The sequence below is a fragment of the Amblyomma mixtum genome, chromosome 5 (genome assembly GCF_055824585.1).
Source record: "Amblyomma mixtum isolate Tamu chromosome 5, ASM5582458v1, whole genome shotgun sequence".
Lineage (NCBI taxonomy): Eukaryota > Metazoa > Arthropoda > Arachnida > Ixodida > Ixodidae > Amblyomma > Amblyomma mixtum.
The window spans coordinates 198,068,065-198,093,465 of record NC_143016.1 but is presented as its reverse complement, the minus strand read 5'-3'; the positions used below and the strand labels follow the sequence as shown (position 1 = coordinate 198,093,465).

Sequence of the window (25,401 nt, the reverse complement as noted above, 5' to 3'; positions counted from 1 at the left end):
TCCAAGAGGCGCGGAGCCACATCTGGACACCGCTCGCCGGTTACCGCTGCCGCCTCGACATCCGGACGGAGAGAGGGACACGAGCAGTGCCGTACGAACTCGCTTGCGGAAAAGGACATGCGTACTGTGCTCCGTCTTTTCTGTGTTCTTATGTAACCTTCGCAGGCTAATAAACCTGCCCATTTATTTGTTTTATCTGGACGTTTGTTGTGTCGACTACATCGACTACATGCAGATCACAAGTGGTATATCAGATTCCTCCAAGCTGCGGTCTTGTGTACATATATGGCAAACCGGTCGATGTTTTAATGAAAGTGCCAGCGAACACATGCGGAATGTGCGCCAACAAAATGGAAAATTCCTTGCTGACCACTGCAAGACTTGCAAAGGGTGTAGTCCGGATTTGAGCAAAAGAGTTTTTTTGAAGAGCGGTAAAGACAGATTTGAGCGGGAAGTAGTGGAGGCATTTTTTATTAAGAAAGCGGGAAGCGCATGCGTGAGTAGGCCTTCAATTTCAATTAGTGACGCTGAGGTGGCTTTTCTCGAAGGCTGTCTTTAGGTTTTAACGTTTTATCTTTGACGGTGGGAGGTTTTCTCAATGATTTTGACGTTAGAAATAGTTCATAGACGCGGGGAGGTTTCCCCGAAGGTTTAAGTTTTCATGTCCACCAAAAAAAAAAAACTTTTCCGCGTTTGTTGTTGGTCTTTCTACCTTATCACAATCTGTGTTAAATCAGGATTGTTGAGTTTGCGCTCTGGTTGCCTTGTTCAAGCGTGTGTATTTCTTTCGAGAATGAATTGCTTTCATGTGGGTTGCGCGCTCTTCTAATCTTGAGACTTATAAAATAAGGAAAATGTTATCATGTGTATAGTGCCGAACGCATATCTGTCTGTAATAAATGCGCCTACTTCCGGTGTTAGGACTTTTGATGACAATTTCGTTTTGTTGTGTGATAGGCTTGCGAGATATGGCTGGGGTGATGCATTAAATGTAGGGGTCTGGTGCAATAAACTTCAGTTGCAAGTTGGCGCCCGTCCTGTTGTGTTCGTGTCTGCTTTGTCTTTGTTGTTTTCGCGCCGTCCGAACTACTTTCAAGATATGAACCAACTAGCCCAAATCAAAGTACTTCTTGGTCATCACTCTCCACGCTGCTCGGGGTGTCGAACGCGACTCCGTCGCGTCCGTCTCCTGGCCACTGTCGTCTTGTTGAGAGCCATGCTCCACTGATGCTGCAGCTGCTACTTGACTGGTCGTCGTCGTCGCCTTTTTTTGAAGAGGCGTCAACGTAGGTCCATCCTGCACAACTGGTTGCCCACTTGTTTTGGCTGCCTCTTCCGCGTCCGCCTCATCCATCAGATGCTCGGACGCATCTTCACTGGTCCCAGGTCCTGCGATGTTCGCGTAAGTGCGAGAACACTGGCCTTATTCATGGCCAAAACGCCGACAGGTTCCGCAACGCGGGACTCGGCACTCCCGACGAATGTGGCCCGTACTTCGGCAGTGAAGACACAAAGGGGGTCTTCCGGGTACCACAACGAGTGCCAACTCACCTCCGACGTTCAGCTGGTGAGGCAAGTCGTCAAGTTTAACACCGGCCTTCAACTTCAGGGTGACAAGCCTCGTGGTCGACCCCTTCTCTGAGACGCCTTTCACGCGCCAGCGTTCCCGGGCCACTTCTGCGACCTTCCCATACGGCGCAAGGGCGACACGCACGTCCTCGTCGGGCACGTCATGGAGCAGCCAATGGAGCTTGAGGCGCACGTCCTGGTTCGTCGGGTCGATCACTAAGCAGCGGCGTTCCTTCACGAGCAGCTCACCGACGCCTGCAATCTTCCGCGCTGCATCGGCATCCTTCATTGTGATAGCCCAGACGTGGCTCATGCGATACGCCCCTAGGGCGATAACGTCAGGGAGCAGCGCATGCTGGGCTAACGCGTCTCGGAAATCTTCCACCCGGTAAGGACGGGCCTTGATGTCGGCGTGCAAAAAAAACGGTATTTAAAACAAAACGCCCTGTAGGCAGACCTGGCAGAACAACCTGGTAGGAACTTTCCTGTTCAGTAACCCTGTTTCCGCGGCCAGACAAGGCCGCTGAAGCCGCTCCTACGGAGCCCATGATCGCACGTCCGAACACTGCGGTGGCCGGAAGTGAAGACCACCACTGTGCCACCGCGGCGGCCTAAGGCAGCACAAAAGAGTGGGTGTGAAGGTGTAAGAGTGAGAGTGAAGGTGTGTATGTCGGCCCCGGAAAGATTGTCCCGCATTTGCAAGGCCACCTGTCCTGACAACAGGGTTCAGAATAGAAAACCCTTTGTGCCGTGCACTGAGGAAATAATCTACAAGATCCCGCCTTCATGCGGCAACGCGTACATTAGGCAATCAGGCAGATGCCTCAATGAGCGGTTAGGCGAGCACCATAGGGAAGTTAGGATTAGCGATTCCAGCAAATTGGCACGGCACTGTCGTGCTCATAAATGCAAGCCTGGGTTTAAAGAATGCGAGGTGATTGGTAGAAATAAGGATAGAGTAACTAGAGAAATCATCGAGGCCGCCGCAATCGAAAGAGCTGGACTTGAAAGCTGCGTCAGCAGTCCGTCATTGTCGCTGACAAAGAAAGATATGGCATTTTTAGACTCTGGGCAGTATGTCAACCGGTGAAACGTGTTGCATTTGCTTTCTAAGGATGATGTTTGCAAATTATCTTGTCTAATCTGGTAAGTATCATTTTTAGAGCTCAGCTCTTAGGCGCCCGTTTCTGCGTTTCACGGCGTCGCCGTCGTCGTTGCCATTGCCGTTGCTGTTGTCCGTTGTAACCATCAGTGGACACCCTTTAAGCTGCGGAAGCAATGGAGCGGGAAGGAGAAGGAAAAAGCGCAACCTCCTCCCCTCTTCAGTAACCGGTGCGCCAGTGGGGGTGTGTAGTTGTGTAGTGATGATGACATTGCTGGAATTCAAGTGTCAGCACAAGTCCAGACAAATCGGCTCGACTCTTTAAAACTGCGTGTTGACGAACTTGAGGATAGATCTCGACGCAATAATTTAATTTTTCATGGAATCCCTGATTCTCGCGAATCATGGGAACAGTCAGAGTCGAACGTAAGGGCAGCACGAGCCGAAGCAATCGACAGCCTACCCGACACAGCAATAGAACGCGCCCATCGTATAGGTCGCTACACGCCCGATAAGTGTCGCCCAATTGTTGTCAAGTTCGCCAGCACGAAAACAAAAGAGCCGCCGCGGTGGCTCAGTGGTTATGGTGCTTGGCTGCTGACCCGAAAGACGCGGGTTCGATCCCGGCCACGGCGGCTGGAATTTCTTTGGAGGAAAATTCTAGAGGCCCGTGTACTGTGCGATGTCAGTGCACGTTAAAGAACCCCAGGTGGTCGAATTTCCGGAGCCCTTCACTACGGCGTCTCTCATAGCCTTAGTCGCTTTGGGACGTTAAACCCCATGAAAAAAAAAGAAAACAAAAGACAAAGTACTTTCCGCGCGAGCAAAGCTAAAAGAAAATGATGTCTCTATTTCCGAAGATTTTTCGCCCGCCACACGCCATGCCCGAAAAAAACTCATTGAGTACGCTAAAAGCCAGCCCCAACCATGTACTTTCCAGTTAAGATACACTAAACTAATCATGAATAAAAGACAGTTCGCCTATGACCCGGCAACAGACACCATCAGCGAAAATGCCGCGTACGAACCACGAGATAGCGGCGAGCATGTTGATTGTGAACACGTCCCAAGTTAGGAAAGCGCGAGGGGAAGTGGACAAGACGCGTCCCACGTATCAGTTTTTTTTACTAATATTCGTAGCATCATGAATAAACGCGCTTCCTTAACTTCTGTCTTAGATACTTGCAATACCGATATTTTAGTGCTTACAGAAACGTGGCTGCATTCACAGGTTCAAGATCACGAACTTTTTCAGACCGCTCATCGTTTTTCACTCTATCGTTGTGACCGAACAATGCGACAGGGAGGCGGCGTGCTCTTAGCCATTTCGAAAGATCTTGCATCCCAGTGTATTCATGTATCTACTGACTTAGAAATGGTTTGGGCCATCGTTGAACTAAACCACCAGAAGATAATCATTGGTGTTTGTTACCGCCCCCCAAACCATTCATCTAACTTCGTAAATGAGGTACATGATATCATTAACATCGTTACATGCCGTTATCCCACGTTACCTTTATTTCTGCTTGGCGATTTTAACCTACCAAATATAGTATGGAACACTGGATCTCCAACCTTACAGCCTTTTTCTTCATTAGCCAATGAGTTCTTAGAAATGTGCTCTGTTTTTTCGTTTTCAAAACTTTTTAGGCGCCTACAAGAATTATGGAATCTGTCGCAAACACACTGGACCTTGTATTAACAGCGCAACCTGATCTTGTTTCCGACATCACGTACTTACCCGGCTTGAGCGACCATTCGGGCCTTTCATTCAACTTGAATATCTTGCGACCAAAAACCGTTAAAAAATTCAAACCGTTTCGAAATTATGCAAAAGCTAATTTTGAAGCCATTAATACTGAATTATCAGTCTTCCTTGACGTCTTTCTACAAGACTTTGACTGCCGTAGTGTTCAGTCTAACTGGAATATGTTTTCTTCCAAAATTGCTGAATTAACAAACAAATACATCCCACTTCACACCCTTGTCTGTAACCATAACGCTCCATGGTACAGCACCTGTCTCAAGCGCTTGTGTAATAAAAAAAAGCGTCTCTACAAATCTGCGAAAGGTTCTGTTAGCATAACACGGTGGACTAAATACAAACTGGCAGCCCATGAGTATTTAACCGCGCTTAAACAAGCAAAGAATAACTTTCTTCATAATACCCTGCCATCAATGCTTAAAACCGACATAAAAAAATTCTGGCGTGTGATTAACCCCAAAGCGGATGACATGATAACCTTGATTGACAGCTCTTCCAATGTTATTCCAGCTAACGAATGTGCGTCTGTATTAACGAAGTTTTCCTGCCCAACCTTTCTTCAACTACCAATATTACGCCCCAATCTACGCACAACAATGTTTATCCAGCAATGTTTCCCATAACCATTGAAGCAGAAGGCATCGAATGAATAATTTCATCTCTAAAACCATCTTCCGCTCCTGGGCACGATTTAATCAACGCGAAATTTTTGAAAAACACGAGTTGTTATTCTTCCATTTTTCTAACAAAGATATTCCAGCAGTCGCTCGAAAAAAGTTCTTTGCCGGCTGAATGGAAGGTAGGGAAGGTGATCCCACTGCATAAATCAGGTGACAAGCATTGTCCTTTTAACTACCGGCCTATCTCGCTCACTTGCATCCCATGTAAAATTCTAGAACATGTCCTTGCCTCAAATCTAGCTAGCTTTCACGAATCTAATTCATTTTTCTCACCATCGCAACATGGCTTCCGCAAGACTTATTCATGTGAAACACAACTAGTATCATTCACGCATCAGCTAAACGTCATCCTTGACCGCTGTTCACTTGCCGACTGTATATTTTTAGATTTCTCGAAAGCATTTGATAAAGTATGCCATAACCTTCTAATGTTTAAGTTACATCAACTTAACATTGATCCCAAACTGCTTGCTTGGATCGAATGCTTTCTTTTTAACCGTTCGCAATTTGTTTCTGTTAATGACTCAACCTCGCAGCCAAGTAAAGTACAGTCCGGCGTACCTCAAGGGTCGGTACTTGGTCCTCTACTTTTTTTAATTTACATTAATGGTCTACCCTCTTGTGTTTCCTCTAACATTCATTTATTCGCAGATGATTGCGTCATCTACAGGGAAATAATTTGCGACGATGACATATCTTCTCTTCAATCAGACCTTAACGCTATCTGTATTTGGTGCCAATCATGGTCAATGGAATTAAGCATCAAAAAATGTAAATTTCTGCGTGTATCAAGAACATCCGGCCAGCTACCTTCCTATCACCTTAATAATGTCCCTCTAGATCCTGTTTCTTCTTACAAATATCTTGGTATCCATATTACTAGCAACCTCACTTGGTCCATTCACACTTCTTACGTAATTAATAATGCTAATCGCATGCTGGGATATCTAAAACGTAATTTCTCTAAGGCACCTTCTTCCCTAAAACTACTTCTATATAAGACACTGGTCCGCTCAAAGCTAGAGTATGCTGCAGCAGTGTGGGATCCCTTTCAACAAAACCTAATTCACTCATTAGAAATGGTCCAGAATAATTCTGCTCGTTTTATTGTATGTAACTATAACCGAACTGCCAGCATCTCTGCAATGAAATTAAATCTCAGCCTGCCATCTTTAGCATCTCGCCGTAAAGCCCTTAGACTCTCACTTTTTCACAAGATATTTTATTATCCTTCACTCTGCCACGAACTGATCTCCCCTCCCCAATACATTTCATCAAGGCTAGATCACAATAACAAAGTCGGAATTCCATTTTGCAAAACCAATGCCATGTTTCAGTCATTTCTTCCGCGCACAGCTGCTGAGTGGAATCACCTTCCTGCATCTACCGCTACCATTACTGACAACCAACGCTTCAAAACAGCATTAGAAAACTTTGTATAAGTAGGAGCATCATCTTTTTTTTAAATTCTATATTCTTGTTGTTTTTTGTACGAGCGTTTTGTTTGTTTGTTTTTCACTGTATTGCTGCGCTGTATTTTGTGTATTATTTACTATTAACCAGCACACCAAGAACCCAGCAGCTAATAATGTATAACTAGGAGCAATCATTTTTGTATTACTAATTAGTTTGCTGCACTGTACATTTTTTTTCTTAAATTTTTGTAACCACTCCCCTCTATAATGCCTCTGGCCCTGAGGGTACACGAAATAAATAAATAAATAAATAAATAAATAAATAAATAAATAAATAAATAAATAGCAACCGTGACGTCACACAGTAGAGGTAGAACGAGCGCGCGTCGGCGGTAGCAGCTACACCGCTGCTCCTTTGCCAGACGTCTCGTTGCAGTCGAGTGAGTGAGACGCACGGGTCCGAGACGGCCCAGTGGTTCCACACCAAGCGGTTAGGGGAAGCGGCAGTGGGTTGACCATAAGGCTTTCGCCAAGCACACTTTAGAATTTTTTAAGTCTTTTCGGTACTTTTTTGAGGAAAGGAATTACGCAGAGTCTGTCTCCCACAGCTGCGAAACCAATAGAGCGGGGGCTTGGAAAGCAGAGGGTAAAATTTGCTAGTTGGGTTTTGAGGAAAGCAAATGCGCCGTATCAGTCTCACACATCTCGGTAGACAATGGAACCAGAGGGAAGGCGCATACCTGCCCTCTTTTAACAGTGAACACCTCAATCGTGCTTTAAGCTACGTGGCGTGGCGAAGTGACAGATGTGCGCTGCAGGCTTTGGCATTGACAATGTTTGCCAAAAACGCTGCCACCTACCAAGGTGGCAGGGTTAGTGGGAACTTTAATGTAAAGTCAAGCGGGCATTTCTTACCACTTATTCATGAGAACATCCCGTTCCTCTCGCTCGTAACGGCTCCCATAGCTGTGACTGCCTCGCGAAATACTTGCGCAGACCTCGCTTTCGAGAACCAGGCATTTTTTGCAGGAAGTCGAGCATATATCCATCTATTTCTCCGTCCACAATGCTTCCTTGATGACAATCAAGAACTGTTACTAGAGTGTTTTTTGAAGAAGGAATATGTGTGAAAAATAAGAAGTGGTCTGTAATTGTGCACACATGTCTTGCTCGAATTCTTTGCCTCAATCTATCGAAAAGCCTGAACAACTGATAAGCTGCGCTCAGATTTCGCATTAGGAAGTAACGTAATCATGGGCAATTTTTTTTATTCATGTATAAATTCTGTGGGCACCAAATAAATCCAGGTTGGAAGTTAGCGCTTGTGTTTGTCCCCTGAGTTCTTGCTACGCTATGGAACATAGCACAAAGCACTTCCTGTTGAAATTAAAGCGCATTGTAAGGTGCGTCAAGAATTGTCGGTTGTTGATAATTTGTTGCTCCGTGGAGAGCGTCTTACTAATCAAGAAGAATTGACGCCGCCGGTGGTCGCCACAGCAGATGAGGCCCATCCCGGAGTTGTCAGCACAAATGCTCGTCTACGAAAGCAGTTTTGGTAGCCAGGAAAGTCGAGCTCGCGATTCAGACCTGCAGCGTCTGCCAGGCAGCAGACAAGAGCGCCATCTGCTGCTCCACAGCAGCCGGTGCCATTCCCAGACGGCCCGTGGCAAAGGACAGCACTTTATATCCTTGGTGCCCTGGAGTGAGCTGCGCACGACTGTCGGTTTGCGATTACGCCGGTGGACTATTTTTCGATGTTGCCCAAGGCACACTTTTGCTACGTCGTCACCTCAACTATGAGTCACAATGTTTTTGCTTGTATTTTCCCGTGAAGGTTACCCGGATGAAATTGTTTGTGCCAATGGGCCACAGTTCACGTCTAGAGAGTTTGAGCAATTTCTGAAAGACCGTGGCATACGCCTTCTGTATTCATCCCTGCATCATCTGCAAGCGAACGAGGAAATCGAACGTTTCAGCAGAGTTTTCAAGCTGTATGTTCAAGTGGCAGCGTTAGGACAGCGTCCGCTTCGTCAAGCACTAATCGAGTACTTGCGAATTTATCGCTGCACTCCGCACGCCACTGCAGGGTGGACGCGCACCAAGAACAAGGCTTGTTGTTGTCGGATACCCGTCACTTGTGTTTTTCAGGTAGCCAGACTCGGAGCTGGAGCGCCTGCGCGAACGCGTGAAGAAACAACAGCAGTGCAGCCAGAAGTATACGGACAGTTGCAGGTCTGCAGAAGAGATTGCTGTGAAAGGTGGGGGCTTTGTGTGGGTGAAGCCAGCCACTTCTTTTAAGGGAGACTTCGCTTTCACGGGTCCGCGCAAGGTAGCGAAAAAACACGGGATATCGTCTTTTCATCTCGACGATGGCATGATATGGAATGCGGCCAAGCTGTCCAGGGTTCTAGCGGCGCTTCAATTGTGGAGCCACAGTGAGAGTGTTCACATTCTCCTGACGCCCCACGATTCTTCGGACCCAACGGAGACGTTGTCGCCAAATTCAGGGGGCACTTTGACTGTCTAAAGTGCGTAGAGGCGAAAGCGTTTTCCGCACCACTTTCGCTGCTTCTGTGGCACTGGTGGCGTCACATATAATTGAGTATTAATTACTAAGTGATGACGAATCACTAATTAATGCTTAATTACTCATTAATACCTGAATACTAATTCACTGCTAATTAATGACGCTTAAGTTTCGCCTTTACGAGTGGAACGCCACAGCGTGTTGTAGCGCTGCCAGGGAGTCCACGGAACGGCACCACCCGTTCGGCGCGATGCCTTGCCCTTTGAACGCAACGCTTTTTGAGGAAAGGAAATGGCGCAGTAATTCTCTGTCATCTCGGTGGACACCTGAACCGCGCCGTAGAGGAAGGGAGGAAGTGGGAGTGAAAGAAAACAAAGAGGGCCCGTAATGAAGAAAATGAAAATTGTATTTGAAGAAAGGAAATTACGCAGTAACTGTCTCGCATATCTCGATGGACAGCCGTCAAAATTCAGGGGGGCACTTTTTTGACCTAAAGTGTGGTCACTGATGTGTGGTTAAGATGTTAAGCTTCGCCCTAAGAGTGGAACGCGACAGCGTCTTGCGATGCTGCCAGGGAGTCCATAGAACGCCATCGCCCATTCGGTTCTACGCCTGGCTCGTCGGTAAATTGGTTTTTGAGGAAAGGAAATGTACCTGTCTCTCATACCTCGATGGACACCTAAACCTCGCCAGGAGGAAAGGGAGGAGGATGGGAGTGAGCGAAGACACCGTATTCACTTGACGCGCCTCTTTGTTCATTCCGAATCATCGCGCTGGCATGGCGGAGTGGATAGCATGTTCGTCTCCCACGCCGAAGACCGGGGTTCGATTCCTGAGCTCGACCGATTTCTTACTCAATTTTATTTATTTATATGGCCTGTCTAGAGAAGTTAATTAGGCTTACTGGGTAATGAAGCAATTACCTAAGCTCAGTCCCACTTTGAGTATCACTATACGATCCCTTCAATTGGTTGCATGCTTACTTGCGTAAGTACAATTGGCCCCGTTTGAAATTTGCGCACTGTGACGTCACGACCGTTTCGACCAATTGAAAAGCGTGACATTTTCTGTCGACAACTGCTGCTTACAACGATGAGACATTAAAGGCTTTCGCCTTAACATACGCGTCGTGAGCTTCCACCTCGTAAGAGACGACCGCCTGACCGCTATGGTTACACTTAGTGTGAACACTGGGTGAATAGTGCTTAAATGAACTGTCTTGAGATCATTTTCTCAAACTGCAATGGTTTATATATACGCATGTGCATTTGACCTTAGTAAAATTGTTTGTGGTGATGAAATGCGTACTAATCGACTAAATTACTAAACTTAAAATCAAGCGAGGGCATCTGTTGTACATATAGTTCTTATTTCATTTCCAATGTAAACACCGCCGGGGGGCTACAGTTATGTGCATATACAGGTCGTTTTGCGTAACTTGAACCAAGGATTTAAAAAAGCGGTAAACCGCAGCCCTCTGAAACCAACAATACATTGTTCGCCATCGTGTGGCGCTCCTCAGCATATTTTTTTTATTGCGCTTAATTAGGTAATTAACTAAGATGAATTATACACATTTTCAAATATTCATTTTAGTGCCAAGACCGTTACGTTAGGTTGTAGAGCAGGTTTATAAACAACCGATCTAGTTTTTTAGTATAGCATCGTATCTCTACGGGGCCCTTTTAACCGGCATCCAAAAAGCCCACGAAATATGAAAAAAAATACCACGTGACTACGCTCGTGCGCTGCCGAATTGCAGCGCTCTCAACGTCGTTTCGAGCAAATGGAGCGTGCCCGCTGACCGTGGTGAAGTGAACGGCCACCGCGCCGCTGCGGAAAGTGCTGGCGCACTGTCAAGCCGCTGCTAAGAGCGGAGGCCTGCTCTGCTTCGCTCAGCACCCTCGTCCATATGCAATTGGCTTTTCCTCTGTACCAATCCTATGAAACAGAATGGCGCCAACGCCATACGTGGATGCGTCACACACATGCCCTATTTCTTTAGTGTGGTATCAGTACGTGAAAACCTTATATTTCGTTAGGCACGTTTTACTTTCTTGAAACGCTTGCTCTGCCTCACATGACCACTTAAAGCCTTAAATTCCTTTGTTTACAGCGTCGTACAATGGCCTCAGTGTTGCGGCCATGTTGGGAACAAACTTCATATAAAAAATTGGAGGGTTATCAAGGTTAAGCCCAGTGGATGCGAAGCATGCCCTTAGCGTTTGGAGGCATCTTGACCGCATACACGCCCGGCGCAAAGACGCTGGCGCGGTTGCGGGCCCAGAGACTGACGCGACGGCGGGCGCGCGCCGCCTCATCCCTGGCGTGACGTCACATATCACGTGATGCAGCGATGGTGGCGCCGCCGCCGCGTCGCGCGCGACGGCGCGAACCGAAGCGTGGAGGCGCGACGGCGTGGCTGATTGCATTGATCAGTTTGGAAGTGTAGCATTCCAAAATGAAACGGGAATGTGCGTGAGCAATTTTCTGGAAATGTTGTCCTTCTATTTGGCTGCCACGTGCGTCACTTGGAATGATGTGGTTTATCGGCAGAAGAGGGGAGTTTGCATCGGGTCGTGTATCGCGCCAGTTCTAAGTAACATTTTCCTTGCCCAATGTGACAGAAAGTTGGCTATCCTGTTGCGAGATCAAAACAAAGTTGTTGGTGTTAAAGTGTTCCGGTTTGTGGATGACTTTTTAGTTGTCTTTAATCACCTTGACGGTATTTACGACTCTGCTGTGCAAGAGCTACTTGCTGTTTTTAGTAAAACCCTTAACCCACTAATAATCACATATGAAGAAATGAACGAAGGCACGATACGCTTCCTCGATATCAAGCTGTCACTGGCGCCTGATAGGACATTTTGGATGTACCAGCCTAGAGGTAACAAAGGTTTGCTTCCGTTCAGCTCTGCACATTCAAAATTAGTGAAGAGGGCAATTGTGAGGTTATGTTTTCAAAATGCGTTGAAGAAATCTTGCCCGGAATTAGTCAAAGAAAGTTTTGAGCAGCAGGTGGTGAGGCTAAAGGAAGCAGGTTATCCGGATCAGGTTTTGGTGTCGGTGGCAAAAAGCATGCTCAAGAAATTTGGCAAAAAGGGTACGGTGCCTAGCAAGGAGGGAGCAAAACAAAAGGAGAAAACGGTGGTGATTCCGTACATTCATGGGGTGTCCCATAATCTTAAAAGAATTGCTTCGAAGGTAAAAACTAGGGTCGTTTTTTCAGCCCCGGACAAATTGGAAAACTTATGCAAAATAGTAACGTACCCAGAAAGAAAAGCTAAGGGGTGTAAAAAGAAACACCAAGTCCCCATGGTCGCATGCGCAGAAGGTGTGGTATACAGGTTGCCGCTTACATGTGGCAAAGCATATGTAGGCCAAACGGGGCGATGTTTGAACGAGCGGCTCCGTGAACATCGGAAGAACATGGAACGGAAGGGCGATGGGAATTTGGTTGTTCATTGTCAAGAGTGTAAATGTGTACCTTCCTATAACGAGACGAAGATAGTAAGCAGGAACCGTGACCAAACGGGGCGTGAAATAATTGAAGCCATGAGCATAGCGGACAGTGGGGTTGCATGTGTGAGTAGCACGTCCCTTTCACTACTATCAAAGGAAAGGGCATTTTTACAAAAGGGAAGGTAGGACTGGACATGTGACGAGACAGTTGTCAAATTTTTTATCATCCGGGTGTTACCATCTTCCATTTTTATTAGCTGCTGGTGTGCATAAAGAGCAGTGTTTCCCGAATAAAAATTCAGTTGTAAGTCCAGCGCGTTGTGTGTGTGTCTCTTTCTGTCAGTCCGTCTGTTTTAAGCGCAGGTATAATTCAATATGGTAAACCAACTCGCCCAAGAAACCACTCTGGTGCTTCAAGCCTAGAACGAAAAAAGCGCTGCTTCCTTTCAGCAGCGCCCATTCAAAGTTAGTAAAAAGAGCAATCATTTCCATGTGCATTTCATCAGCCCTGGAAAAATTATGCCAGCACAGAGCTAATGATGGCTTTCAATGGCAGCTCCAAAGATTGCGCTCAGCTGGGTACCAACCTGATGTCATTGCGAGTGTTTGTGAAACTATGCTACAGAAACTAAACAAAGGCAACTAGAATAAAGAACCTGCAGGAAAGAAGAAAATGATCCACGTAATGCCCTACATCCACAGGCTGTCGCATAATGTGAAAATTGCCAACAAGTTTGACGTCAATGTAGTGTTTTCAGCCCCATCCCAGGCAGCACAACAACATTGGCCGAACGTCGCGCAAGTGTTGGCAAAACTTGGCACGAACATCGGTCCTACACTGGCATTTGGGCCGAGCGCTACCACTTCACACATTGGCCTTACTTTCATGCCAGTTTTGGGCCAACGCTCGGCCGATCAAGCGGCCAACGCAGTCCCGATGTTCGTTCTGCAGCATGGACCAGCAAAGGTCTCATACTGGCATCCAACTTTCAAACATTGGTAGCCAGCTTTCGAATAATGGTTTCCAGCTTTCGAATATTGGCATCCAGCTTTCGAATAATGGTTTCCAGCTTTCGAATAATGGCATCCAGCTTTCGAACGCTGGCATATGCAATTAACCCACTCGGCAATGACCGGCACTGTGGATGGATGTACATACATACCATTCTACCTAGCAAATATTCATAAATGAGGTTGCGAAAGAATTCCAGAAAAAAGACCCGTTTATTGCTTTGAGTTACAAGAATCACGCTTCTAGCGCACACAGGATGGTTTGCGCTACCACCAGCCACCGTGGGGAGTAAAGAAAAGGGGCCCAAGACCATGGTGGCAGAGGCTGTGGGAAAACAATTTATTTTCAAGTTTGGTGCGTGCCGATCAGGTTGGACAAAGCATCTCGGCAAGCTGCTGCGGCACGGCTAAGGCATCCATAAAGCGCTCAACGGAGCTGTCCTCCAGTGAACTGATCAGTCATATCCAAAGTAATCGTTGCACTCCACTTGCAAGGGGACTGCTGGACTGCATTCAAATCAATTCCTCGTCCAGTTCTTGCACGATGGCCTCACGAAGCGCCAAGCCTGCAACGATCGAGATGCATGATGTCATGGTAAGTTGAATTATGGCCATCACAGAACAAAAACAAAAATGATTAAATAACACCGAATTTTGTGAAACACAGTCATCGTGAAGACACTAGCAACATATTTTACAGGATAATTTTTAATTTATTCTTAAGAACCAGCACCACATTAGTTGCACAAAGTGGAATTTAATTTACTAAACTTCCCTTATACCAAATGGTTTAATTTAGTTTAATGCGTCGTGTCGCACTTCCAGTAAATATATTCAATGCGAGATAAGCAAATTAATGTGATATTGAAAACAGATTAATGTATTATTTTGTTTTAATATAACTCGTATCTCTAAATTGGGAGGTAATTTTTTATTCCAGTAAACATGCACAGGTTGTAGCGTCTCTTCCACATGGACGTCAAAACAACATTTTTGATTAGTTTTATTTAATGGGGTTAAAAATGCGGCTTGCGATTTTTGACGAAATACGCTGAACGCAAGGAACTCAGGGCACCTTTGTTTTACCTTAGTTGCTTCGCATGCATGCTATAGTTGGATTCGAAACTGCAACTTGAAAACCACACAAAAATACTAGTCTTATAGTCCAGAGTAATGCCCTTTTTCATTGCGAGAGAACTTGGGCAAAAGCTTTAACCAGTAATTGCGGATTTTCTGTTGAGTCTGCAAGAGTAGAAGGCAAAAAGAAACACTACGGAAGTATTACACATATCCTTACCAACTAGTCTGCAGTGGAAAATTAATTAAGCGGTTCTGATTTCCGTCGTGCATAAGCGGTAAAGGACATATTCCCGAATGCATCCTATCTCAAGTCATGAGTTTAAACCCGCTGTTAGCCAAGGTAGTGAATCTTTAGTGAGTTCATCTCACCAAAGACGAAAAATTAAATTCTCACCATTCAGCCACAATTCCACTGCGCACGACGTCAAGCAAGCCATTTCGCAATGAGAGTGGGTACACAGAAGTCGTCCTCGTGCTTTTTGACTCGCTCTCTTCTCCTGCCTAAAAAATAAAGGCGCATGTAGTCGAAGCAACATTTACTACAAAAACCACTTTAACTTCCAGACGTATATCAAGGTAAAAGAGTTTTAGTACTTACAAAAGATCTTGCAGGCGGTACGAACAGCGTCGGAGCTCTCCTAATATATGAGTGTGGCTTTTCGCGTGCACAGACTATGAACGGTACTAGCTCGAGTGTGCATGCGTTTTCGTCGCGTTGGTTGTGCACGTGGTTGAGCTCCGCCGTGCAGTCAAGAATGTCTTATTGTGATGAGTCGCGCGGTTCCATGACGAGCAGTGGAGACGATGGTGTGTGTGTGTGGGGGGGGGGGGGGGGGGGTTTGGCTTGAGGGGAGAGAGTAATTTTCCTTTACACAGGTTTTGTGGTTCCGAGAAAAGTCCTCGAGCTGAAAGGTGGAGACAGGGAGGTGGAGGAACAGCGAAGCGCGTAGCTGCGTGCGAGAGAAAACAGGTTTGAGAAAGTGACAACCAAAAAGAAAAATAGCGCTTCGCGGGGTGGGGGGTTAGCCCGCTCCCTGGAAAAGGGCACGGCCGGGAGAACAGGTGGGGAGATATTGGACTTGAAGACTTGAAAGAGAGAGGGAAAGAGGCCAAAACACGTGAAAAGGGTTTGGAATTTTTGGAGAATGAGTCACATGGCCACAGGCAGTACAGAAAGCAATATCTACAAGAGAGAAGTGGATGGGAAATACGGAAGCGTCAAAGTATTGCTACAAAGCTGCAGCAAAAGCCTGAAAATTTTGAAGTGAAAAACTTGGAGCTTCAAGATGCATTTCGCCAAAACGACTTGAGACACTCGCGTATTTTGTGGAGCCGTATGATGTGGCTTCTGTCAGTTCAAGATAGCTTAAAATGTTACCACATAACAAAAATATAAAGCAAAAAAAATATCCAAGCAGAATGCGCGCTCTTTCATAGTTTCATGTACCGTACATGCGCCAAACAAGCTAGGTTAACATGCGTCTAACGCCAGTTGTCAGTCCATTTATTCAGTGGTCGTCGAAGAATCCTCAAATTGTTTGTTGGGGTGGAAGTTTCGCGCAAAAAAAGCAAAAACAAACAAAGGCATGTTGAATTGTGGTTCGCAACTACTTTCGATGGTTTTCATCAATAAAGGTGATGTTCGAAAGAAAAAAAGAACCTGCGAGTAAATATGCAAAGACGTGAGCAAGAGCTATATAGCCCCCAATGCAAATTACGTAACAGAAGAATAAAATGGTCAAAAACAACAATTTCCAACACAACGATTTGCAGAAAAGGAAGAAAATAGCAAATCAGAAAACACGGGAAAGGCGCGATCACAGGGCAAGACGTAGGGAAGCGTAGGAATCGCTTAGCACGTGTCCGCGTGCGTTTATGAAGCATCCGCCTAATATTTCACGAGCGCAACGCATAATTCGAAATTACGAGGCGACTGCTTCGTTTCTGGACGTTGCCAAAACTGAGCACAATTTCGGTTTAGCGAATGCACTTGCGCTAATCTATTACGTTTGTATCGCGATCTCCCTGAAGCAGACACCAGCTGCGCACTGCGGCAGTGAATTCCTAGAGCGAATAAAAAAAAGTGATTTTTTTATTCCAAAAATTTAATCAAATGAAACTTATTTGATTTTTGTTGAAGGCACCTGTTGACAATTTTTGTTGAAGGCGTGTCGGGTGTAATCAGAACGTTAATTCTGATCAACAGGACTTCGATCGCAATTCTCCTAAACGTATTATTGCTGCTCACTGAGCAACCAGAGTGCAGCTTTTGCTCACAAACTGCAAAAGTGTTCGGTTAAAATATAATAATAAATAAAACCAAATCTTTGAACTCGCATGTTTTAGCGCGTTCGAAAATTATGAACTGCCGATATGGTACTCGACAATAAAAATAATTTTGAACCCATTTTAATGGATGACACAATGTTTACCAACGTTTGCCAGTATACTTTGAACACTGGATAAGCGGTGGCAATCCTAGGCCAATATAGCCAGCTCCCGGAAATGGCATAGCCAATTCTGGCAAAGAGTGGAACAACACTGGCTAACATGGCCCATGATAGCCAGGATTCGATGATGGCACAGCCAGCAATGGCAAACAGTGGGGCAATCCTGGCTAACCTGGCCCATGATAGCCAGGATCTAATTATGGCTCAGCCAATACTGGTAAAGCGATGGACAACCAGGGCCATTGTTGGATGTGCTAAGGAGTGGCACAACCAATATCGGATGCTCACTGGCAACTCTGGGCCTAGTTAGGGCCACGCGTTGCCAGTGGATTTCCAATATTGGCCCGCTGCCGTGTGCTACCTGGGATGCAAACTGTCAAAGGTGTGTGCAAAGATTCAAGAAAGAAAAAGAACAGCCAATGCGTCATCAACCACGAAAACAAGTATACTGATTGTGTATCAGGGGTGGTTTACAGCATTCCGCTGAGTTGCGGTTAAGTGTACGTTGGACAGACTGGAAGATTTTTTAACGAAAGAGTGCAAGAGCACTGGCGGAACGTGAACAACAAAACACGTGGATTCCTGCTTGATCACTGCAAGAAATGCGAGACGGAAGACCGCGCACCGTGTTTTGAAAGGACAAGGTTTTTGGCAAGGGCAAAAGATAAATGGGAAAGATTAGTTATAGAAGCAATCTACATAGGCACATCAGACACATGCGTCAGCAAGACGTCTATTTCCCTGACCCCGGAAGAATTCTCTTTTTTATATGGTTTCGTGTAGCTTTCCCTGTTGGAAAGTCTTTAGTCACTCTCTGTGAGGTTTGACAGACTTTGAGCCCAGGAAGGAACGTTCAGTACAATTCCCGGTTTGAATCGGTTTTCTTTGAGGCTTTTTTCTTCGTGTATAGAAAACGCTCTTTCTTTTCGTTTTGCCTTAGAGGTTTTTAAAATATAGTCTAAGAGCACTTGCTGCTGGGCTAGTTGGTTTTGGTTGATATTTGAATAGGTTTTAGGCGCAAGAAATAGACAGACACATAGGTAGGTAACAGGACGAAGCGCCAACTTCCAAATGATTTTATTGCATGCCTGAAATGTACTTATAAAACCGCCGCGGTGGCTCAGCGGTTATGGTGCTCGGCTGCTGACCCAAAAGACGCGGGTTCGATCCCGGCCGCGGCGGCTAGAATTTCTTTGGAGGAGAAATTCTAGAGGCCCGTGTACTGTGCGATGTCAGTGCACGTTAAAGAACCCCAGGTGGTCGAAATTTCCGGAGCCCTCCACTACGGCGTCTCTCATAGCCTTAGTCGCTTTGGGACGTTAAACCCCATAAACCAAACCACTTATAAAGCTTGTCGTCACATGCGCAGGAGGGTCACCTAAAGATCAAGAACGACTTGATAAGGCGCGCTCCAAGAATTTCTTTTCACAGTTAAACAATACAACTGATGTGTCGCTTACGCACATGTCGCCTTTCTTTTTGATAAAAAACGCTTCTATCAATTCCCTAGCCGTAGTGTCTTTGCTTTTGCCCAGAATGCGCACATCAGTGAAGCATGGCTCACAATTGCGGGACGGGCACTTACTAATGTGTTTAGTTAGATGTGTGCCTTCCTTTTTCTGTTCTACATTTCTCTCATCTTCCCTCGTTCGCTCATTCAGGCACCTGCCTGTCTGACCTATGTAGGAGTGCCCGCAAGAAAGGGGGATTTCGTAGACAACCCCTTCAGCACATTTCACGAACGGGCTCCTGTGCTTTGTTCCGCAGCCTCGTTTCTTGGTGTTGTCTTTATCAGTACGGGAGCAAAGGCCACCTAGCTTTCTTGGGGCCGAGAAGGCGAGCCGTACAGCCATGCAAAATTCTTCAAGGACGTGTTGTGGACTAGATGTGTCAGCGGAACGCCTCGCCATAACCAGCGTGTTTTTCGTGATTGGTGTAGGACCACAGAGAAGCTTGCGGAATTCACGTGGAACTTGGTCCGCCCTTCTCTTCCAAAAGCCAAGAGGCATTCGTCTGCGGGAGGGAAGCTTTTGCTACTTGGAGACGTCGCCGTGGATCCCAGGCATGCAGAAACTTTACGTCTTGGACCCAAGTTTTGCCTAGAATCTGGCATGAGAAGTGTCGAAAGGTTGGCGCTTGCACGAGATGTGTCTTCTAAATCCCCAGCTGAAGATAGATCTAAGTGTGAGTCTGATTGCACTGATAACGTTTCCAGATGCGCTAGCTCGAAAGGGAAGTTTAAGCAGTTTCGCTCATTAGTCCACTATCTGTGCGATAATCGCTTGCGCACTGACCAGTCGGATAAAGAGGGCTTTTTGTACTAATGTCTGAGGATCAGCTTTCTGAAAAGACCCGTGAAGTGGTTATGGAGAACATCATTAGTGTTAATAGGAATCCTGCCCTGTGCAAGCGGAAGGCGGTGACTTAGGAAGTTAAAGTTAGAAGGTATAGCGAAGAAAGTGAAGGAAGCCGAACGCTCGGTGCTAGAAATTTTCTTTAGTGCTAAGACACACAAACCTAACGTTCCTTTCCGGGCAGTGATCTCTGAGCACAATTCATCCCAGTTGGCTGCGTCTACCTATCTTTGCAAACACTTGTCGTCGCTTCGCGTGAAGGATCCATTTCTCGCATCCAATTCTGAGGCAGTTGCTTAATTCCTCCGAAATGAGAGCCCGGCACTCTGCTCTGGTTTTAGCGTGGTTGTAGTTGATTTGTTTCATTCTCTGCCACACTTTCAACTAATCCAGTATGTTCAGCAATGTATTACCGAGGACAATGATGAATGCGTGTTCCAAAACGATTGTGGAATCACAGCGGGATCCTTTCTAGAACTGTTATCTTACTACTTGAGTAACACGTTTGTTGAGTGGGATGGTCAACATTATATGCAAAAATCAGGTGTGTTCATAGGTGCCAAGTTAGCATCCGTTCTAAGCAACATTTATCTAAGCCGGGTTGATATGAAAATTGTGATTGATTTGGCCGGTTGCTGCATACGCATTTTCCGCTACGTGGACAATTTCCTGGTGCTAGCTAGGTCCGTGAATCCCGAATTTGTGTCAAATGTCCTTGATGTTCTTGCACGTAATGGGTCGGGACTGAGGTTCACACGTGAAGTCCCTCAAGAAACAGCCTTGCAATTTCTTGATTCAAAATTGTCTTTCAAACCCAATCATGTCTGCTGGCAGTATTCCCCTAGGAGTGAAAAGCCCCTTTTGAATTACAGGTTCTTTCATTCAAAGCTTGTAAAAAGTTACAGGATTCTTAAGCATTGCAGTGAAGAAATCTTGTCGTCATAGAACGATGTCTAGTTTTTTAGCCCAGGCAATCAGATGTAGGGAAGCTGGTTTCCCGGATTCAGTTCTCGTCTCCAGCGCAGGCAAAGTACTCCGTGCGCTCAAATCGCCTGCAAACACCTCTCGGCTGGAGAAGGGATCGGAAAACGTAAGTTAAAAGGTAGTGGTTATGCCATATGTCCACGCGCTGTCGCACCCGATTAAGAGAGTGGGGAGCAAGCATGGGGTAAAAGTTCTGTTTTCTGCTCCTAACAAACTAGAAAGAGTGGGAGTGGCGGTTCAGAGAAGGCATGAGGAGCGCAGAAGAAATGCTTGCAACATAAATCATGAAACAAGATATGTTCCTTGTAAGACTGGCATAGTTTATCAAATCCCCCTGTGCTGTCCCGAGTCCAGCTTGAATTTCCCGCCCGGGCGCCAGCCTCATCTGCGAACACTGGACTTCTCTCCTCCCCGCTCTTTCTCTTCCTTCTCCCCGAGCGCCTTCCCTGTCGCCCGCGTGCTTTCTCCCTCTTTACACCTCCCTCCGGAGGTGTCATGTTACGTAACTCGTGACTCTTTCGTTCCTTCTACCGCGCTGCACGACTGTGGCAGCACCGCGTTTTTACAAGTTGTAAATGCCTGGATAAATGTTAGATTTTCCTTGTGTTTGCGACCTGTCATCTATCTGAGGAGTGGCCGCAGCCCCAACGCGTGCCACGGAATCAGAACAGTAAAAACGCGATGAACGTCGAGTCGGTGTCTCGCGCAATCTTCGAAAGCACCTAGGCTCCGCTGGCTGGCTCCGCTCTTCAGAAGTTCCGTTTTCGCATCGCAGCCACGGACGACATGGCGTCACAGGACCGCAAGTCGCCCGCTGCTCAAGTGAGTCCGGACCAGTCTCATTTTGCATGCTCTGAGAACACAGCAAGCTATGTGCAGTCACGGCATTCATCGCGCTCAGCTCGTTCGGAGCGTTCGGCCGTCTCGACAACGCCAAGCATGCTGGCCGCCAGAGCAAGAGCGGAGGCCGCCGCGGCGCGAGTACAGGCTTCTCTCAAGAGGAAAGAAGCCGCGGTGAAACTGGAAAAGGCCAGACTGGAAGAACAAGAGAAAAGTGCGGCTGCGGCAATCGAACGCAAGAAAGCCGAGCTAGACACAGAGTTACAAGTCATGCAGTTGGAAAGAGAAGCGGCCGCCGCAAAAGCGCAAGCGGACGTCCTGGAGGCTGCCGTAGATCAGCACGGCGGGGAGCATCACATCTGTCGGACTGTCTCCGAGGCATCCGAAGACCGCGCTCAACGTACCTTTGACTACGTGCTTGACCAGGCTCACGTGCGCATCGGCTCGCGCCAGCAATCGCAGCAGCATGACGACGGGGAGCATTACGTCTGTCAGAACGCCAATGAAGCACCTGAAGACCGCGCTCCATGCACACCATGCACTCGCAACCAAGGCATCACGCAGAACATTGCTAGTCAGCAGGGAGATGAAGCTAACGCCCCTGAACTGACCGCCATGGCAAAGTATCTGATTCGGCGCGACCTTGTGAGTACCTCGCTTACGAAGTTCGACGACTGCCCTGAAAATTACCGGTCGTGGAAATCTACGTTCAAGGGAATGACTCAGACTCTCGAAGTCACGGCAAGCGAGGAACTCGACCTTCTCGTGAAATGGCTTGGGACCGAATCGTCAACCTACACGAAGAGGCTGCGTTCCGTGCATGTCGACAGCCCAGAGGCCGGGTTAAAGGTAGTTTGGGAAAGACTTGAGGAATGCTATGGTCGCCCAGAAATTATAGAAGAGGCCATCTTTCGAAGAATTTCGAACTTCCCCAGACTGACCAACAAAGACACCCAGAAATTGAGAGAGCTGGGAGACCTCCTTCTTGAAGTTGAGGCAGCAAAATGTGACCCTCACCTGACTGGGCCCTCCTATCTGGACACCGCAAGAGGGGTAAACCCCATTGTAGAAAAGCTGCCCCAGCGCTTGCAAGACATGTGGATCGCTAAAGGCTCCAAGCACAAACAGAATCATCAGGTCGCCTTTCCCCCTTTCTCGTTCTTTGCCAGCTTTATCAGGGACCAAGCGAAAACGAGAAACGATCCTAGCTTCAAACTGAGCTCCGCAAGCGGCACCCCTTCAAGGCTCACAAGAGTAGACAGATGGGCAACGGATGGAAGCCCGCGAAGAGCACCCATCTCAGTGCAAATGACGGACGTGGAAGCAAGCACTGACCATCCGCCCTCAAACGCATTAAAGTGGCATGATGCAACCAAGTATTGCCCTCTGCACAGGAAGCCTCACCCCCTCCGGAAGTGTCGCGCATTCAGGGAAAAGCCGCTGGATGAACGAAAATGTTTGCTGAAAAATTTTGGGATATGCTACAGGTGCTGCGCTTCAACAGACCACTTTGCAAGAGACTACAAAACAGTTCTCAAATGTGACGATTGTGGTAGCGATCGGCATGCCACGGCGCTTCATGCTGGAAATGTCAGCCACAGGCCTCGTGTAGCTCAGAACGATGCTGAAGATGCAATTCTAGACAAGGATTTTGCACTTGAGGTGTCATCCAAGTGCACAGAGGTCTGCGGTCAAAACAACGGTGTCAAATCCTGCTCCAAGATCTGCTCGGTGAAAGTAAGTCATCCGACTCAGCCTCACAAGACTGCAAAAATGTATGCCATCTTAGACGACCAGAGTAACAGGTCCCTTGCAAGAACAGAGTTCTTCGACATTTTCGGACTCAATGGTCACAGTTCCCCCTACACACTAAGGACATGTGCTGGAACTACGGAGGCAATAGGAAGAAGAGCGTCTGGCTTTCTCATAGAAGACATTCATGGCTCCGTGAAACTTCCCTTGCCAACACTTATCGAATGCAATGAAATGCCTAACAACAGGAACGAGATTCCAACACCGGAAGTGGCATTGCATCACCCTCATCTCAGAGCTGTTGCTAAATTCATTCCTTGTTTGGACCCTGAGGCCAAGATTCTACTTCTCCTCGGGAGAGACATCCTCAGAATACACAAGGTTCGACAACAGCGCAACGGACCGGCTGATGCGCCATTTGCTCAGAAACTGGATCTGGGATGGGTCATCGTAGGAAATATCTGCATAAGTCGAAGTCGCACACCGGGCTGTGTCAGCAACCTCAAAACAAACGTCCTCGAAAATGGACGTCCCTCTCTTTTAGAGCCATGTGAGAACCATTTCTTGGTCAAAGAGAAACTCACTGTCATGGAGGGGTCGACACACTGCTTCCAACCAGCTCAGCACGCTGCTAGGAAACACAGCTATGACGATGGGATCGCTGAAACGCTGTTCCAGACAACGGAGGATGACAACAGACCTTCACTTTCTGTCGAGGACAGGAAGTTCTTGAAACTGATGGACGACGAGTTCTCAAAAGACGAATCCAACAGTTGGATAGCGCCTCTTCCCTTTCGTTCTCCAAGGCCTTGGCTTCCGAATAACAAGTGCTTGGCCGAGTCACGCCTCACTGCTGTCCAACGGACCTTGAAGAGAAAACCAGAACTGATGGAGCAGTTCACAGCCTTCATGGACAAGATGTTCAAGAACGGCCATGCCGAGGAAGCTCCACCAGTTCGAGAAGGAGAAGAGTGTTGGTACCTCCCCATCTTTGGTGTTTGCCACCCACGAAAACCCGGCGAAACACGAGTTGTGTTCGACTCCAGTGCACAGTTCAAAGGCGTGTCTTTAAACAGTGTGCTGCTTACCGGTCCATACTTGATCAACAGCCTGCTCGGAGTGCTCATCTGATTCCGGAAGGAACCCGTGGCCATAACTGTGGACATTAAGCACATGTTCTACTGCTTCCTGGTGCGAGACGACCACCGAAATTATCTAAGATTTCTGTGGTTCCGCAACAACAACATCTACAGTGACGTGGTGGAGTACCGAATGAAGGTACATGTGTTTAGAAATAGTCCTTCACCAGCAGTTGGAACCTATGGGCTGCGGAGAACAGCACGAGAACGAGAGGAAGAATTTGGCAGCGACGTCAGGCAGTTCATCGAGAGGGATTTCTATGTGGACGATGGGTTGAAGTCTCTCCCTACAGACAAGGAAGCCATCAGCCTGATACGCCGCACAAAACAGATGTTGGCCGCGTCAAACCTCAAGCTCCACAAAATAGCCTCTAACTGCCCTACAGTGTTGGAAGCATTTCCAGAAAAAGACCGTGCCAAGGATTTGAAGGATCTTGACTTGTGCAATGGCACGCCGCCAATCCAACGCAGTCTGGGAGTTTCTTGGAACCTGAAGAAGGATGTCTTCACATTTACGACTCCAATCCAAGAGAAGCCATTCACTCAACGCGGTGTCTTGTCAGTGGTGAATAGCCTGTACGACCCACTTGGGTTTGTGGCTCCAGTCATCGTTCAAGGGAAGTCCCTCCTCCGAAAGCTGGTCGTTGGGACATGAGACTGGGACTGTCCACTTCCTGAAGACAAGAGGGCCGCGTGGGAGACGTGAAAAGACTCCTTGCAATTGCTCGAGCAGCTGGACATACCTCGCAACTATTCCCCTGCCTCCCTCACTCACTACCGCACAGCGCAAGGAACTGCACATATTCTCCGACGCATCAACCAAGGCTGTGGCTGCAGTGGCTTACCTCAGAGTGACATATCCAGATGGTGCGTGTCATGTTGGGTTCGTCATAGGAAAGGCTAATCTAGCACCACATCCGGAACACACCATCCCAAGGCTTGAACTGTGCGGCGCGGTGTTGGCAGTGGAGCTAGCAGAGCTCGTCAGTCGTGAAATAGATATGGAGCTTGATGCTGTAAATTTCTACACTGACAGCAAGGTGGTCCTAGGTTACATACATAATGAGACTCGGAGGTTTTATGTGTATGTCTGTAACAGGGTCGAACGCATCAGGAGCTCTACACGGCCAGAGCAATGGCACTACGTTCCTTCAGACGTGAACCCTGCGGACCTCGGAACAAGGTCTGTGCCAGCAGCCCAAATGGCAGGATCGGCCTGGCTGACAGGCCCGGAGTTTTTGTATCATCAAGAACACTGCTCGCGGGTATTG

At 47.1% G+C, this 25,401-nt stretch overlaps 1 protein-coding gene and 1 pseudogene across 1 annotated transcript; one reads left to right on the top strand and one right to left on the bottom strand.

The window, feature by feature from the left end:
- Positions 1-1,108: 1,108 nt before the first annotated feature.
- On the bottom strand, positions 1,109-2,134 carry LOC149345383 (uncharacterized; annotated as a pseudogene).
- Positions 2,135-23,579: 21,445 nt separating this feature from the next.
- LOC149345382 (uncharacterized) lies at positions 23,580-24,122 on the top strand. The gene has a single exon (XM_089547417.1). It carries the CDS (start codon positions 23,580-23,582, stop codon positions 24,120-24,122), a length of 543 nt encoding a protein of 180 aa, XP_089403543.1.
- The last annotated feature ends 1,279 nt before the right edge of the window (positions 24,123-25,401 follow it).

Excerpts from the sequence above, each read along its gene's own strand:
- LOC149345382 (XM_089547417.1), top strand. The coding sequence starts at position 23,580 with ATGGAGGGGTCGACACACTGCTTCCAACCAGCTCAGCACGCTGCTAGG.